Here is a 17,471-nt window from a genome sequence, read left to right as displayed (position 1 = left end):
CGCTCGAAAAATAAAAAGTTATGGGGATCAAAAGATGACAATTTTAAACATATTCATTTTCGTGCATGCAGTTATGATTTTTTCCAGAAGTAAGACAAAATCAAACCTATATAAGTAGGGTATCATTTTAATCATATGGACCTACAGAATAATCATAAGGTGTCATTGTTACCAAAAAATCCCCTGCATAGAAATGGAAGCCCTCAAAATGTTTCAAAATTCAATTTTTTTCTGTTTCACTGTGGATTTTTTGGGTAAAATGACTGATGTCATTACAAAGTAGAATTGGTGGTGCAAAACATAAGCCATAATATGGAATATGATTTTTTAAAAGCTAAAGAGAAAAAAAAAAGTTCAAAAACAGAAAAACCCTGGGTCCTTAAGGGGTTAAAAATGAAAGAAGCAATTGTTTTGATTAATCTCCCCCATTGTATCTGGCCACATAGAATACTGGGAAATGTCAACGACAGTAAAAAGAAAAGGCTTGCACTACAACACTTCCAGGTGTGGGGTCTGTTCATATATATGGGATAAAGCAGCTCTCAAATGTAATAGGAGCTTATTACACAGTATTATAACTTGGCATCAATGAAATACTCATCTGATACAAGGCATGAAAATATTTAACCCTTACACAGCTTTAAGGCTAAGTTTCCACTTTTTTTTTTTTTTTTTTTTTCTGGCCTTTTTCTGGATATTTGCCACTGTCATTTTAGAGCCAAAGCCAGAAATGTATTCAAAAGGAATAGGACACATAAAGAAAAGCAGAGACATAATGATATATTTATCAATACATGTGCAGAGTAAAGGTTGCCCAGTTGCTCATAGCAACCAATCAGATCGCTTCTTTCATTTTTCAAAGGCCTTGTTAAAAATGAAAGAAGCAATCTGATTGGTTACTATGGGCAACTGCACCACTCTTCCTCTACACCGGCTTTGATGAATCTCCCCCATAGTCTGGATATTCTGATAGATGTTTCCTGTGAATGTGGAGGTCATAAAAGCTGCAGTGCCTGATTGCCATAGCTCTTCTTAGCATTTGTTTCATATACAGGAAGGAATTATGCTTCTCCACCCTTACTTCTGGCATCCGGAACATTGAGAACTTCCGTGTTCACGCCCTCCCCCTCGTCCCGCCCCCTCAATGCAAGTCTATGGGAGGGGGCATGTTCGCCGTCGCGCCCCCTTCCCATAGACTTTCATTGAGGGGGCGGGCATGAACACGGAAGCCCGCACACAGCATTCGTAACTCAATGTTCCGGATAAAGGAGTGGATTAACCCTTTAACTTACACTGCTGGACAGTGTAGGTTAACCCTTTTGGCGGTGTGCACCATATACAGCTATCTATAGATAGCTGTATATAGTGAATACAGAAGAAGAAGAAGTCCCCTTACCTCCCTCCAGTCCCTGCTGAATCTGTGTAGCTCCTCCCCCGGTGATGACATCATTAGGGGCGGAGCTCCAGATGGGAGCCAGGCTGATAAGTCTGAGGCTCTGTTCAAATTGTCTGTTTTGTATCATGTGAACAGACCCTTCTGCCAGTGTCTTCCCAGACAGGGAGACTCCAGTTGTTGCTAAACTACAACGCCAAAGGCTGTCTGGGCATGCTGGGAGTTGTAGTTTTGTACCAATTGGATGCTCCCTGTTTCGATAGACATTGCATTATCGGCGCTTTCCCCAGCGGAGAGTGCCAAAAATGGCCTAACCCATTTTTTGTGCTTTTTTTTTCTTCTCGTTTCAGATCCGTGTATGAAGAGGATTATGACGGATTCGATGGATTATGGCGGATGAACTGCATTTTTTTTTCTTTTAATAAAATGGCTAATGAGGGCTGTGGGGGAGTGTTTTTTTAAATACATTTTTTTCCAATGTGTCATGTTTTTTTTTTTTATGGAATTTTCAGGCTTAGTAGTGGAAGTCGTCTTATTGACAGAATCCATTGCTAAGCCGGGGCTTAGCGTTAGCCTCCAAAACAGCTAATGCTAACCCCCAATTATTCCCCCAGTACCCCCCGCCACAGGGTGCCAGGAAGAGCCGGTACCAAAAATTGTGCTCCTGGGCCTAGGTGGTAACAGGCTGGCATTATTTATGCTGGGGACGGCCAGTAACAATGATCTTCGCCCACCCTGGTAACATCAGGCTTTTGCTGCTTGGTTGGTATCTGGCTGTGAATGAAAGAACTATGCATTTTTTTTTTCGTAAATAAATAAATTTGAAATAATGCATAGGTTCCCTGTATTTTTATTCTCAGCCAGGTACCAACCAAGCAGCAACAGCCTGATGATACCAGGGTGGGCGAGGACCATTGTTACTGGCCCTCCCCATCCTAAATAACGCCAGCCTGTTACCGCCTTTGTCCTGGAGCGCCATTTTTGATGCTCCGGGCCTGTTGGTACCAGCTCTTCCCAGCAGCCCTGTGGTGGTGGGTACCGGGGTAATAATTGGGGGTTAGAGCTAGCTGTTTTTGAGATTACTGCTAAGCCCCAGCTTAGTTATGGATTCCATCAATATGAAGGCCTCCACTAGTAAGCCTGAAAAAAATTCCGACACTTTGGAAAAATTATTTTATTTAAAAAATAACTCCCCCACAGCCCTCGTTAACCATTTTATTAAAAGAAACAAAATCCAGTTCATCCGCCATAATCCATCGAATCGGCTGTAATCCTCTGCATACACGTATCTGAAACAAGAAGAAAGAAAAAAACACAAATTGGTTAGGACATTTTTGGCGCTGTCCGCTGGGGAGAGCACCCATAATGCAATGTCTTCCCAAACAGAAAGCCTCCAATTGGGGCAAAACATACAACTCCCAGCATGCCCAGACAACCTTTGGCTGTCTGGGCATGCTGGGAGTTGTAGTTTAGCTACAGCTGGAGTCTCCCTATCTGGGAGGACACTGCCAGAAGGGTCTGTTCACATTGTAGAAAATGGACAATGTGAACAGAGCCTTACACCCTTACCAGTCTGGCTCCCATCTATAGCTCCACCCCCTAAGGACATCATCACTAGGGGGTGGGGCGGAAACTGGACCTTGTCTTCTGTATACACTATATACAGCTATCTATGGATAGCTGTTTATTCTGTATACCACCCAAAAGGACTATAGGAGCAGGGAGTCCTGTCAGTCTGGTGACAGGATTCTTGGCTCCTGTATAGTATACACGGGTACACTCTGCATCCTGTATACTATACTGCTGGAGGAGGTGAGTAGTGATGCTATACATCACTCCTCATCTCCTTACACTCTGTAGACTGGGCGCTCAGCATCCGACCGATCTGAGTGGTATCCTGAAGGCAGTGAAACCCCTGTGGGGTATTAAGGCTCACTTTATTCCTTGTTATGTTCCTCAAGGGTTCTAGTTTCCAAAATGGTATGGCATGTGGGTATTTTTTGCTGTCCTGGCACCATAGGGGCTTCCTAAATGCGACATGCCCCCGAGCAAAATTTGCTCTCAAAAAGCCAAATATGACTCCTTCTCTTCTGAGCATTGTAGTTCGCCCATAGTGCACTTCATGTCAACTTATGGGGTACCTCTATACTCAGAAGAGATGGGGTTACAAATTTTGGGGGCTATTTTCTGCTATTAACCCTTGCAAAAATGTGAAATTTGGGGGGAAGCACACATTTTATTGAAATTTGTTTACATATGCAAAAGTCGTGAAACCCCTGTGGGGTATTAAGGCTCACTTTATTCCTTGTTACATTCCTCAAGGGGTCTAGTTTCCAAAATGGTATGCCATGTGTTTTTTTTCCTGTTCTGGCACCATAGGGGCTTCCTAAATGCAACATGCCCCCCAAAAACCATTTCAGAAAAACGTACGCTCCAAAATCCCCTTGTCGCTCCTTCCCTTCAGAGCCCTCTACTGCGCCCGCCAAACACTTTACATAAACATATGAGGTATGTGCTTAGTCAAGAGAAATTGGGCTACAAATAGAAGTATACATTTTCTCCTTTTACCCCTTGTAAAAATTCAAAAATTGGGTCTACAAGAACATGCGAGTGTAAAAAATGGAAATTGTGAATTTTCTCCTTCACTTTGCTGCTATTCCTGTGAAACACCTAAAGGGTTAAAATGCTGACTGAATGTCATTTTGAATATTTTGGGGGGTGCAGTTTTTATAATGGGGTCATTTGTGGGGTATTTCTAAGATGAAGACCCTTCAAATCCACTTCAAACCTGAACTGGTCCCTGAAAAATTGTGATTTTGGAAATTTTGTGAAAAATTGGAAAATTGCTGCTGAACTTTGAAGCCCTCTGATGTCTTCCAAAAGTAGAAACTCATCAATTTTATGATGCAAATATAAAGTAGACATATTGTATATGTGAGTAAAATAAAATAATATTTGGAATATCCATTTTCATTACAAGCAGAGAGCTTCAAAGTTCGAAAAATGCAAAATTTTCAAATTTTTCATCAAATTTTGGGATTTTTCACCAAGAAAGGATGCAATTTACCAAAAAATTTTACCACTAAGTTAAAGTAGAATATGTCACGAAAAAACAATCTCGGAATCAGAATGATAACTAAAAGCATTCCAGAGTTATTAATGTTTAAAGTGACAGTGGTCAGATGTGCAAAAAATGGCCGGGTCCTAAGGTATAAAATGGCTGGGTCCTTAAGGGGTTAACTTTCTGGCACCAGTTCATTAAAAAAATAAATAAATAAATAATAATAATATATATATATATATATATATATATATATATATATATATATATATATATGTGTGTGTGTTTTCAACCGGAGTACCCCTTTAAGAGCCCTAAAAGCCTTGCATAACACTGTTGGTCACATAGGAATGCATCTTAGTACTTTTGAGTTGTTTACAAGGCAAAGTTAATTATGAAGTTACAGCAACATGCATGACTATGGGTAAACAGATGGTACCCAGAGATAAATAACAGCTTGTTTAAAATATACTGCACTAATTGATTTTTTATGCTTGTTAAAATGAATAAAGGTCCAAAAATTATTCCTTTTTGGAAGGGGATGCCTGCTGGCGTTTATTTGCACTCAGAGGCAAAAGAAGCAATGGCTTTTTCCAAATGATCCAAAAAATTTTGGGGAAGTAGCAGCAGGTTTTGCACCTAGAAGATGAAGAAGCAATGGCTTTTTACAAGTTTACTGTGAAACAATTATCCAATTTGGCAACAGAATTGGTATCTTAGAAAGTGCACAGAAAAGACACAGATGCCTGATCGCGGGAGTCACGCAGCTGGGGACCCCCGGGATCTTGCACGCGGCACCCCGTTTGTAATCAGTCCCCGGAGCGTGTTTGCTCCGGGTCTGATTATGCTCGACCGCAGGGCCGGCGGCATGTGACGTCACGCCTCCGCCCCGTGTGATGTCACGCTCCACCCCTCAATGCAAGCCTACGGGAGGGGGCGTGATAGCTACTTCCCTTTTGGGGAGTCGTCTGGCTTGGCATAAAATCCTGATCAGCTTTTTATATTCCTTAACAGGAGCTAAGCTGATACCAGGGAACATTACCTGAAAAGGTGATGTAATGAGCTGCTTTGCATATTCCCCTACCCAGAATGCCCGCTGAGTGCTTAATGGCCTTCTGAAGCTCTGTTACACCAGGAGTGGTGGCCTCGCACTGAGGTAAATACTCAGCCCCTTTAGATGCTCTCAGGCCTCTTACCCCAGCCAAGCCAGATCACCCTGCTCTGTACTGACGAGTGGCAAAAACCATGAAACAGCTGTCTGCAGATGGGTAGAAACTTCCCTTTTCGGGAGTCGTCTGGCTTGGCATAAAATCCAGATCAGCTTTTTATAGTCCTTAACAGGAGCTAAGCTGATACCAGGGAACATTTCCTGAAAAGGTGATGTAATGAGCTGCTTTGCATATTCATATATATATATATATATATATATATATATATATATAGGCCTTCTCCTATATGTGTTTTTTACTGCCTAGTGTTCCTCATAGAGATCTTCATTGATCCCGAAGATTGAGTTCTAGCTAAACCAAACTTTTAGCAAAGTTCTTACAGAACCTGAGTTCGGTTTGAAATCATACGACAAAATGCAGATTAAAGGGGTTATCCAAGAAAAAATACTTTTTTATATATATCAACTGGCTCCAGAAAGTTAAACAGATTTGTAAATGACTTCTATTAAAAAATCTTAATCCTTTCAGTACTTATGAGCTGCTGGAGTTGAGTTGTTGTTTTCTGTCTAAGTGCTCTCTGATGACACGTGTGTCGGGAACCGCCCAGTTTAGAAGCAAATCCCCATAGCAAACCTCTTCTACTCTGTGCAGTCCCCGAGACAAGCAGAGATGTCAACAGAGAGCACTATTGCCAGACAGAAAACAACAATTCAACTTCAGCAGCTCATAATTATTGAAAGGATTAAGATTTTTTAATAGAAGTCATTTACAAATCTGTTTAACTTTCTGGAGCCAGTTGATATATAAAAAAAAGTTTTATTTCCTGGAATACCCCTTTAAATAAAAAATAAAAAATCTCAATACAATAGCTAAAGCTGAATTTTTTTAACTAAAAATTGTTAAGTACAACTGTTTTAAACAACCAAAAAGCAGCATACATTTCTTATTCAATTGTTTTTTGGTAAAGATGTTTGGGTTCAAAAGCAAATATAAATAAAGGCATGGTAATATTTGTCGCGGAAACAAAGAATAGCAAACTACCCATGAAATAACTATTTGCTTGATAATCATTTGTCAACAACCTCCACTTACTGTAATTAATCTGCAGTACAGAAAGTAATACAAATAATTATTTACACTTTTGGCAGCAGATATTTACTCAGCTTGGTTTTATATTTGTGACCTTTTTATGATTGACAATATACTAGAAGAAGAATTGATCTCAATAGTTTCATTTTTACTTTTTTCTTAATTTTTTTTATCACTGAGTTGTTTTATATGTCAGTTTTAAAGTCAATTTTGCACATAATTTATCATATGTGTGATAAAGAATGTGCAATTCCACCAAAACTAACAAAATGACTTTGTACAGCAGGTTTCTAAAACAGCTCTGACGAGGGTCTATGTTTGTGTTTTATTTTTTAATCGTTTTATTTTTTTTTTCAACCATTGCGTTGCAATTTTGCATACTATTTTTTTAAATAGCAAATTATGAATTATTGATCACTGCATGTAAAGTCTTCAGAAATCACTGATATTGTAAGTTTGAAAACATATGCAAAAATTAGCAAATCCAAAAAAAAACACGCAAAATATACACATAGAAAGTTTTAAAAGATTCATAAATCCCCCCTACTGAGTTTTCAAAAACCCTAGTGTAGTGACATGTCGAAAAATGTTACCTCTAGAACGAGCCAGGAGAAGTCCATGCTTAGAGCATTCTCTCCTGGCTCTGTGTGATGTCACGGAGACAGTCTTATAATGCATGTCTATGGGGCAGTCTTGCTGAAATAGACACAGAGCATGAAGAGAAACCAACAGCAGCTTTTGTCCACACTTACAGTGATGAGTTCAGGTCTAAACACACAGATCTTTTCTTTTCACCTGATATTTACCCATTCCAACTAGAAATGAGCAAGCTGAGACTGACAAACCTGGTCTCCCTCAGGACATTAAGGTGGCAGTGGCTCACTGAGCTTTCAAACTATGCCAGAGCCTAGCAATAGTGGGAATAGTAGCAGAAGCAACACTTATAATTTTGGCACCTGAATGAATGGAGGAAGTACTAGGAACACTGAGATAATGTCAGGGTAGTCTAGCATACCTTGCAGCTATCATACAGGATCACATGACCCCAAGGGGGGTTGTTACAGGCTTGCCATGATGAAATTATACTTACTGTGCTGCCGATCGTCTGCTATGGCAATATTTTGTTTAATGCAAATTAGCAGGCTTGGTGCATGTGTAGCATTCCCAAGCCCCCTGTGCACACTGACGTCAAGCCTACTCCAACCTTAGTCCAGCCCATCTTAGGAATATTGATTATCCTCCTTCTCCCTTCTGTCTCCCCGCTGTGTCTACTACGCATGCGCAGCTTCCAGGTGTACACAAACAAAATGTAGCTGCCCAACTAGTTACAATATTCTATGCCACCGATCCAAACATTAATAGATCACATGAAGAACTTACATAACTTGGAGTGTAAAAAGAATGCGCAAAAGTGCTATTCATTTTTGGAGGAAATTTTTTATAAATCTGTAATGAATCAGAAGATAGCTCATGAAACCTTTCACTCTTATGGACTAGTAACTGCTTAACAATGAAAGAAATCACTTGATGTTTATAGTCATAAAGACAATTTTTTGTTATAAATTATTTGTCTTGAATTATAGGCATGATTACTGGAAAAAGGTTCTTTTTGTTTTGCTCTATTGTCCATGTCTTTTCTATTATATTTTTATTATACATTTTAATATACAGTATATGTCTATTTCATATTACATGATAAAATATAGTCATAGAAATATCAAACAAGAAAGTGAGCTGTTTGATGTTACAGCAGCAGAGGTTGGAATTCCCCAAAAAATTTAAAAACTGCTTCATACATTTATAAAGCAATTTCAACGTACAGCCCTAAAACAGCTACTGCAGCTTTTACAAACACACGTGTAAAACACCAGTTGTTTGTTTGATGGCAGTAATAACTAAAAGTAAATTGCACAGTCCACAATGCTGAATCTACAGTATATAGAACACCAGGGGTGTCTGGGTTTCCCCCGATGTGTTTGTCACTCTATTAGGTAATTTCATGTGTTGCATATTATATTGGTGTACATTTTGTACTTTAAGGCTATTTGCTGGTACTATATAATGCTATATATTCTTACTATGTACAACACAAATTAGGTTCAAATTAGGAGCTCCTAAAATATCAGGTGGTCTTGGTCTCCCAAACTTGACTAAACTTTTTTTTATTCTACTCTTACTGTATGACTCCATTAATTTTCTAATAGAAACAAATTGTACTACCTAAATGGAAAACAATAGAACAAGCTGCTCTTTCATTTACAACACATTTGCCTCTCCCCTTGTTTGCTTACCTTATGGTACGGTTACTTTTACTTGAAGGCATGTGCTTTCACAATCCTGGGGGTCATCACATTCTATATTATTTATTCTTTTATTGAAGTCTGAATAATGAAGAAGCTATAACATATCACAATGGAAGAAGATGTATCTAGATCATGAATGTCATGTCGACATGTCTTTAGTGTAAGCTAAGCTTTATTTGTTGACGTTTACTGCCAGAAATTTTTCTTCTTGTGTAATGTGTAAGTTCCTGTACATAGTTGACACTACTTTTAAAATATGCAACATTTTGTGTCTTTTAGGCTAAGTTTCCACTTGTTTTTTTTTTTTTTTTGCAAAACGCCAAGAAAAACGCCAATTCTACCGCATGGCGTTTTTTGGGTCAAAAAACGCTGCGGACAGATGTTAGCTGTAAGTCAATGTGAAATCGCAAATTTCGAATTCCCCTTTGCGTTTTTTCACTTTGGCGTTTTTTTTTTATCCTTTTGGCGTTTTTTCACTTTTTCAGCGTTTTTTCCCGCTCTTTTACGTTTTGAAAAAAACGCTGTAGTTCCCTCAAACTGGCGTTTTTTGTCAAAATTGTGGCGTTTTGCTCCAATAGAAGTCTAAGGGAGTGAGATATCGCCAAGAAAAACGCTATGTGGATTTTAACTTTGGCGTTTTTGCAGGCGGTTTTTAATCTCTTTTAGACTTTAGCAATCCAAAAAAGTGATGTAAATAGCTATTTTTAATAAAATTTCGTAGGGTACAATAACATTTTTTTTTTCAAAAATATACAGTAGTGAAGGAAAAAACTCTATCTAACGAAATGTATATTATTGAAAAAAAAAATATTACTTTTTAAACAGGGATCAATTTATGTGTGTGGGGAAATAAAAATGTAGCCGACAATTATAAAAATGTATTGAGTGTGTGTTTTTCACTTTTTTCCTTTATTTTTTACATTTTTTTTAGTTAGTACTATTACTCCCAGCATGGAACACACTGTTCCATGATGGGAGTAGTACTACCTGTACTAATAGACAGATCGCCCGCTGCGATCTTTCTGTATAATGTATAGATGCTCTTCTATGGTCCCCTGCCCTGACGTATATTTACACGTATTCATATTTCCCACAGAGCTGTGATTGTCCAGATGGTTCCAGCCAATCACAGCTCTATGTGAGAAATAGGAACATGTGTATATATACGGCCGTGCAGGGAACCATAGGAGAGCGGCCGCTGCATCTATACTTTATACAGGAGGATCACAGCGGCTGTCAGAAGTGATACCCGCTGTGATCATTCCATAACTGCAGCTACTACTACTCCCAACATGGAGCACACACTGCCTCATACTGGGAGCTGTAGTACGTGAATTAATAGACAGATCGCAGCGGGTGTCAGAAGTTACACTTGCTGCGATCTGTCTATTAATACAGGTACTACAGCTCCCAGCATGGAGCAGAGTGTGCTCCATGTTGGGAGTAGTAGTGCCTGCTTAAGGACACATCACAGTGGATGTCACTACTGACATCCGATGTGATCGTCCTGTCTATAGCAGAGATGAAGCGACTGTATACATCGCTCACATCCCTGCTCTGCACTATACTCCGGGCCGGCCAGTCATTCATTCATCTTTTCCTTAGAGCTGTGATTGGCTGCAACCATCCGGCCAATCACAGCTCTGGGTGGGAAATATGAATTTCTGTTGACATCAGTGGCCGGAGTATAGTGCAGAGAGGCGAGCAATGCATAGACCCGCTCGCTTCTCTGCTATATTATGGACGATCGCATCGGGTGTCAGGACTGACACCCGGGGCGATATGTCTATAGTACAGATACTTTCACTCCCAGCATGGAGCAGTCTGTTCCATGTTAGGAGTAGTAGTACTACATAAAAAATGTTAAAAATGTATTAAAAAATAAATAAAAAAAAGTGAAACACACACTTTATAAAAAAAATATAAAAAATTGGGTTATAAAATATATACATTGAGTTTAATAGAAAAAAATTCCATCACTGCTGCGTCCTTTTTTTTTTTTTTTTGGTACGCAAGAAATTTTGGGTACCAAAAAAAACACCAAGGTACAATTTCCACACAAATGAAAAAAACGCCGGAAAAAACGCCAGAAAAAACGCAATAAAAAACGCATGATGACGTCACTTGTACTGGTGATTTTTCAGGCGTTTTTTTAATCCCTAAAAATGCAGTGCAAGAAACCAAGTGGAGACTTAGCCTCAGGGTCTATTCACACATACAGTATACTGCGCAGATTTGATGTGCAGGATTTGATGCGCAGGATTTCAAGCTGTGTTCAGTCATTCAGTTTACATTGAAACCTGCAGCAGAAAATACTGTGCATCAAATCTGTGCAGAATACTGTACGTGTGAATAGATCATTAAAGAGATTTCCCATATAAGGCTGGGTTCACACTACATTTTGTCCCATACGGGAGCGCATACGGCAGGGGGGAGCTAAAAGCTCGCGCTCCCGTATGTTACTGTATGCGCTCCCGTATGTCATTCATTTCAATGAGCCGACCGGAGTGAAACGTTCGGTCCGGTCGGCTCATTTTTGCGCCGTATGCGCTTTTACAACCGGACCTAAAACTGTGGTCAACCACGGTTTTAGGTCCGGTTGTAAAAGCGCATACGGCGCAAAAATGAGCCGACCGGACCGAACGTTTCACTCCGGTCGGCTCATTGAAGTGAATGACATACGGGAGCGCATACGGTCACATACGGGAGCGCGAGGTTTTAGCTCCCTCCTGCCGTATGCGCTCCCGTATGGGACAAAACGTAGTGTGAACCCAGCCTAACAATAAAAAAAAGTGTGTTATGCTGGGGCTGGTGTAAAAAAAAAAAAAATACGGTGATGCCGGTCTCCCATAGCTCCTTCTGGTCCCCAGCTGTTTGTCCCTTCTCCCTGCTTCCAAGAGATGACAGAGCAGGACTATCCCACTCTGCCACTCGCTGGCAGCAGTGTCCCTTCTCGGAAAGTGATTGGCTGAGTGGGTCTAACATCTCATCTTGGGATCAAGGAAAAGAAAGGAACAGCTGGGGACAAGAAGGAACTGCAACAGAAACTGTGAAGATTTTAGCAGGAAGTATCACTTTTTTAACCCCAGAATACCCCTTTAATGATTTTTGTTGCTATCCCTCACTTAAAGGGGTACTCCAGTGAAAAACTTTTTTTTTTTTTTAAATCAACTGGTGCCAGAAAGTTAAACAGATTTGTAAATTACTTCTATTAAAAAATCTTAATCCTTCCAGTACTTATTAGCTGCTTAATACTACAGTGGAAATTATTTTCCGTTTGAAACACAGAGCTGTCTGCTGACATCATGAGCACAGTGCTCTCAGCTGACATCTCTGTCCATTTTAGGAACTGTAGGAGAATAGGAGAAAATCCCCATAGCAAACAGTTCCTAAAATGGACAGAGATGTCAGCAGAGAGCACTGTGCTCATGATGTCAGCAGAGAGCTCTGTGTTTCAAAAAGAAAAGAATTTCCACTGTAGTATTCCGCAGCTAATAAGTACTGGAAGGATTAAGATTTTTTTTATAGAAGTAATTTAGAAATCTGTTTAACTTTCTGGCACCAGTGAATAAAAAAAAAAAAGTTTTCCACCAGAGTACCCCTTTAATTCTTGCTGGATGAGATTGTCCTGGGGCTACCTAGACTTGCTCACAAATTCCTTTCTGACTTGTTGTAAGCAAGTAACATATCTATTGCCACTTCATGGTAGAAAGCTGTGATCTCACTAGATTTAATAAATCCAAATTTAAGTGGATCATGATTAAGTAGCACTTATACAGTATTGCATTAAAGAACATTTATTTCTTAAGTGTGTCAATATTACTTCATGAAATATTGAGGGTATTTTTACATTCTCTTCTTTCCTTTTCCTAACTTAACTATTGATATACTCTGACCTCGGAGTGTTCTTGATTTGCATTGTTTCTCATTGTTTTGCTAAATTCTTTCTCCTGGTAAAACTCAATACAATATTATATAGCCAAAATGCCAATTTGTACACCATATTGCAGACACATTTCCACAAATGGAATACCCCAGAAAAAAACAGCGTCAACATAGCCAAACTGTGCCATAGAAACATAGAATGTGTTGTCAGATAACAACCATTTGGCCCATCTAGTCTTCCCAATATTCTGAATACTGAATAGTCCTTATATATTATATGAAGGATAGTCATATGCCTATCCCATGCATGCTGAAAGGGGTATTTCGGCCACAGACATCTTATAAGATGTCTGATCACGGGGGTGCCGCTGCTGGGACCCCCTGCGATCTATGTGCAGCACCCGCATTCTATGTCTTTCCAGGACTGAAGACGTGACATCACACCCCTCGTAGCATCACGCCATGCCACGTCATGCCCCCTCCATTCATGTCTATGGGAGGCTGTCCCAGCGGCAGGCCCCCCAAGATCAGACATCTAATCTCCTATCCTTTGGATAGGGATAAGATGTCTATGGCCAGAATACCCCTTTAAACTCCTTCAATGTATTTGCATCTAGTACTTCTGTAGGAAGTATTACTTCCTTATATTACATTTAAATGTTAGCCCCTCTAATTTACCTACTATCACTCTATTATGGAATTATCCTTATCCTAGTAGGTCTGTCACAGTGTCTAAAATGAACAATATACTGTTTGCTCAGTCTGATGCTCCAGATGAAAAGAAATAACACTGCTCTCATATATGGCAGTATATGGCGCATGATAACACATGTGAATGTAAATCAAGGTAATAAATCAACAAGAGTTTTCTAGTTGAAAGGATGAGTAGGCTTTTCACTGCACAGTAATATTACAGAATACTGTACAGATGCCAGGGTATATTGTATGCTATGCAACCCTGTCAGTCAAGCTGAGTAAGCAGCAGTCCTGCACAGTTTATGCAGAGCTTGGAGATAAAGCAGAAAGGGAGAAATAACAATCTTTAGATAGTGGGGAAATTATGTTTTACACACCATAGGACATCTTCTGTTCCTCAAACATCAAGTGCACTTGTAGTTATATATATATATATATATATATATATATATATATATATATATATATAAAAAATATATATATATATATATATATATATATATATATATATATATATATATATATATATATATATATATCACCTGTCAATGACAACAAACTTATTGGGAGCTAGATGGTAAGAAAGTGTAACGTTCACCCATAGACTGCAAAAGCATAGTCTGAATATATGCTGGAATGGTAAAGCCATAATAACTCATAATGCTGGTAAATGTAAGTTTTAAAATGTCATATAATGGACAGGTGAAATGTGCTTCTAAAGGGGCAGTGGGCCTCCATATCTACTTAGTCCTCTGCAGTTGCACAAATTGCACTTATGGTATATCTGCCCTTGTGAAATAGTAGGCCATTGCATATATTGCACCACATTGGCGTACTTTTCCCAATTGATTCTACAACACAGGCATACTTGCTGTTTTCAAATACATTTTACAACATAGGCTTACTTGCCTTTTCCCACTCTCTTTCTGTGTTCAGCAATATAACCACCAGTTTGGGATTTGCTTGATAACCATCTTCTGTAAAGGACAAATCTCTGCCATCCCATGTCACATTTATCAAAAATCTGCAAAAGGGGAAAACAGTAAATTAAGAAACAAATGATACATTCAGAAATTAACTAGAACATGAGTTTGTGCATATTAAGAAGAATATCAAGCAAGTGTTTGTATCAATCTTATTTGTAGAAGATACCCTCAAAATATTCAGTGTTTCTTTCCTCTGCTAGGTGGTCCCAAAAACTCAGATTTAGAATGCCACTCTTGCTCAGCTTATTTGCAAAGTTGAACCTCTTGGCCTCATCTCTTAATTGTCTAAGTTAAAAAATTCTGACCTCCAAATGCAGAACATGAAGCATAAAGTTTTTTGGGATGTCATATTTTATGGATTAAAGGGGGTACTCCGGTGGAAATAAAAATTAATTTAAAATTTTGTAATCAACTGGTGCCCGGAAAGTTAAGCAGATTTTTACATTACTTCTATTTAAAAATCTTAATCTTTTCAGTACTTATCAGCTGCTGTATGCTCCACATGAAGTTCTTTTCTTTTTTAATTTATTTTGTGTCTGACCACAGTGCTCTCTGCTGACACCTTTGATCATGTCAGGAACTGTCCAGAGCAGGAGCAAATCCCTGCAGCAAACCTCTCCTGCTTTGGACAGTTCCTGACATGGAGAGAGGTGTCAGCAGAAAGCACTGTGGTCAGACAGAAAATAAATTCAAAAAGAAAATGCGCTTCCTTTAGAGCATACAGCAGCGGATTCGTACTGGAAGGATTAAGTAATTTCCAAATGGCACAAGTTGATTTAAAGATGTTTTTTTTTTTCACTGGAGTACCCCTTTAAATACTAGGTTTGGTTGAAAAAAATAAATACATTTAAAAGTAGTAACTATAATCTTTTAAATAAATCCATGGCTAGATCACTTGTTTTTTGTTTTTTTCCAGCAAAATTGCCACAAAGGCCTCAGTCGATGCACAGGTATACATTTTTTCTTTGCTGCTAAAATGCCAAAACATATCCAAAAGTCAAAAGAGAAATATGAAACACCAAACCCACTTGGCATTTTTCTCTTCAATTGGATGTTTTTAGCATGTAAGGCTGGGTTCACATATGTCCAGCATCCGGCAATGTGCTCTATGAAAGTCTATGGGAAAGTGGCCATCAATTCAAAGTAAGCCCTACCAGATGGTATATTTGGACACCGGAGGGAAACTTTGCCGGACGACTGATATATGTGAACCCAGCCTTAGTTTAGCATCAGTTTTTTTCTGTAAAAATGAGAGTATTTTATTTTAAGTCACAAAAATGTTTGCTGCGTTCCCCTGTCCGTTGCCCAGAAACAATGGACGCCGCATGCCATACAACTGATGACAAGTTGTCATCAGTTGTGGCATCAGTTGCGTCGAGATTTAGGCTGAGTTCACCTATGCCGGATGCCGGACATAAGTGAACCCAGCCTAATAGATTTTTACCTATGGCCACCTTGACAACCTCACCAAATAAATAGGCCACACGGTAACAAATATCCAAAAAACATAACATCTTTATTGGTTTAAAAGAACAATGAACCTGTAATAGGAAACATATAGGAGGCACAGGAAATTACACAAAAAGAAGAAATGGAGGAGTAAACTCTCAATGATAATTAACATGTAATAGACCAGGGGCATATGCTGACAAAGCCAAGGACGTTCGGGGTTGTGAGGAGAGGTATCTCTCCACTAGGTGCACAGCTCATTTTGTATTTACTTATGTACTTATTTCCATATGGACAGTGTATTTTATGTAGCACATTGCCTGTACTTTTGATACTGTTGTACCCTCTCCCGTATGTCTACCTACAAACATGTGCCCCTAGTCTATTACATGTTAATTATCATTGAGAGTTTACCCTTCCATTTCTTCTGTTTGTGTGAATTTCTGTGCCTCCTATATGCTTCTTATTACATGTTCATTGTTCTTTAAAACCAATAAAGTTGTTGTTATATTTTTTGGATATTTGTTACCGTGTGGCCTATTTATTTGGTGAGGTAGAACACACATAACACTTCACCTTTCACAGCCATAAAGTGATCGTGTGTGATAATTTGTGTGACAGTTTTGACTCTTTTTTTGTTTAATTTCAGAATGATTCTTATTTTTGGCCGCTTTATATTAGTGGTTTACCTATTTCATTCTCTGCACTGACAATGATTTGCTGCCTTAAAATCAATAGTCTGACATCTACTCTAGTGATTTTATGGTTATCCTCAGGAACATTCTGATGGCATTTTTAGGCTGTGAATTTTCCTGACAAATTTGTAGCTGCAAAATTATTAGAGTGTCAGGGACCTTAAGTAAACGATGAATTGATGCTAAACCATCTCAGTATCCGTCTTCTCTACATCCTTGAAGCTATTGTATTGTATAGATAGATATTAGATAGAGAGATAGATAGATAGATAGATATTAGATAGATAGATAGATAGATAATATAGAAGCTGCAAATCCAGAGTATTCAATCAGTAGCGGGTGCAGGCAGGTATAGGATCCTGAGAAATCAATCCAAAGAAATATTTCTTGGATAAATGCAACACACCAAACAAGTATCTCCATGCAACAGTGATTTATTCCATAGTGTATAGAAGAAAAATATAACTTTTCAGTAGCCTCTCGCTACCAAAACGAAAATGGTAACCAGAGGCTACTGAAACGTTGTATTTTCTTCTATACACTATGGAATAAATCACCAAATCATGGAGATACTTGCTTGGTGTGCTGCAGTTATCCAAGAAATAGATAGATAAATAGATAGATAGATAGATAGATAATAAATATAATTATCTGGTCCATAATTTTGTAAAATCATACAATTCTTATAAAAAAAATGTATAGTATAAGCTAAACAAAAACTGTAATTTGCATGCAATTAAAAAGG

The 17,471-nt window shown here is 38.7% G+C and overlaps 1 protein-coding gene across 2 annotated transcripts in view; it reads right to left on the bottom strand.

Annotated features, from left to right (window-relative positions):
* GRIN2A (glutamate ionotropic receptor NMDA type subunit 2A) overlaps window positions 1–17,471 on the bottom strand; it is a 636,116-nt gene that overhangs the window by 136,288 nt on the left and 482,357 nt on the right. For both annotated transcript variants that reach the window (XM_056536194.1, XM_056536195.1), the window contains one exon: window positions 14,506–14,620. In XM_056536194.1, coding sequence (XP_056392169.1) covers window positions 14,506–14,620 — 115 coding nt within the window. The remainder of the gene's footprint in view (window positions 1–14,505; window positions 14,621–17,471) is intronic.

This window comes from Hyla sarda, chromosome 8 (genome assembly GCF_029499605.1).
Source record: "Hyla sarda isolate aHylSar1 chromosome 8, aHylSar1.hap1, whole genome shotgun sequence".
Lineage (NCBI taxonomy): Eukaryota > Metazoa > Chordata > Amphibia > Anura > Hylidae > Hyla > Hyla sarda.
This window is presented reverse-complemented; position numbering and strand designations above follow the sequence as displayed.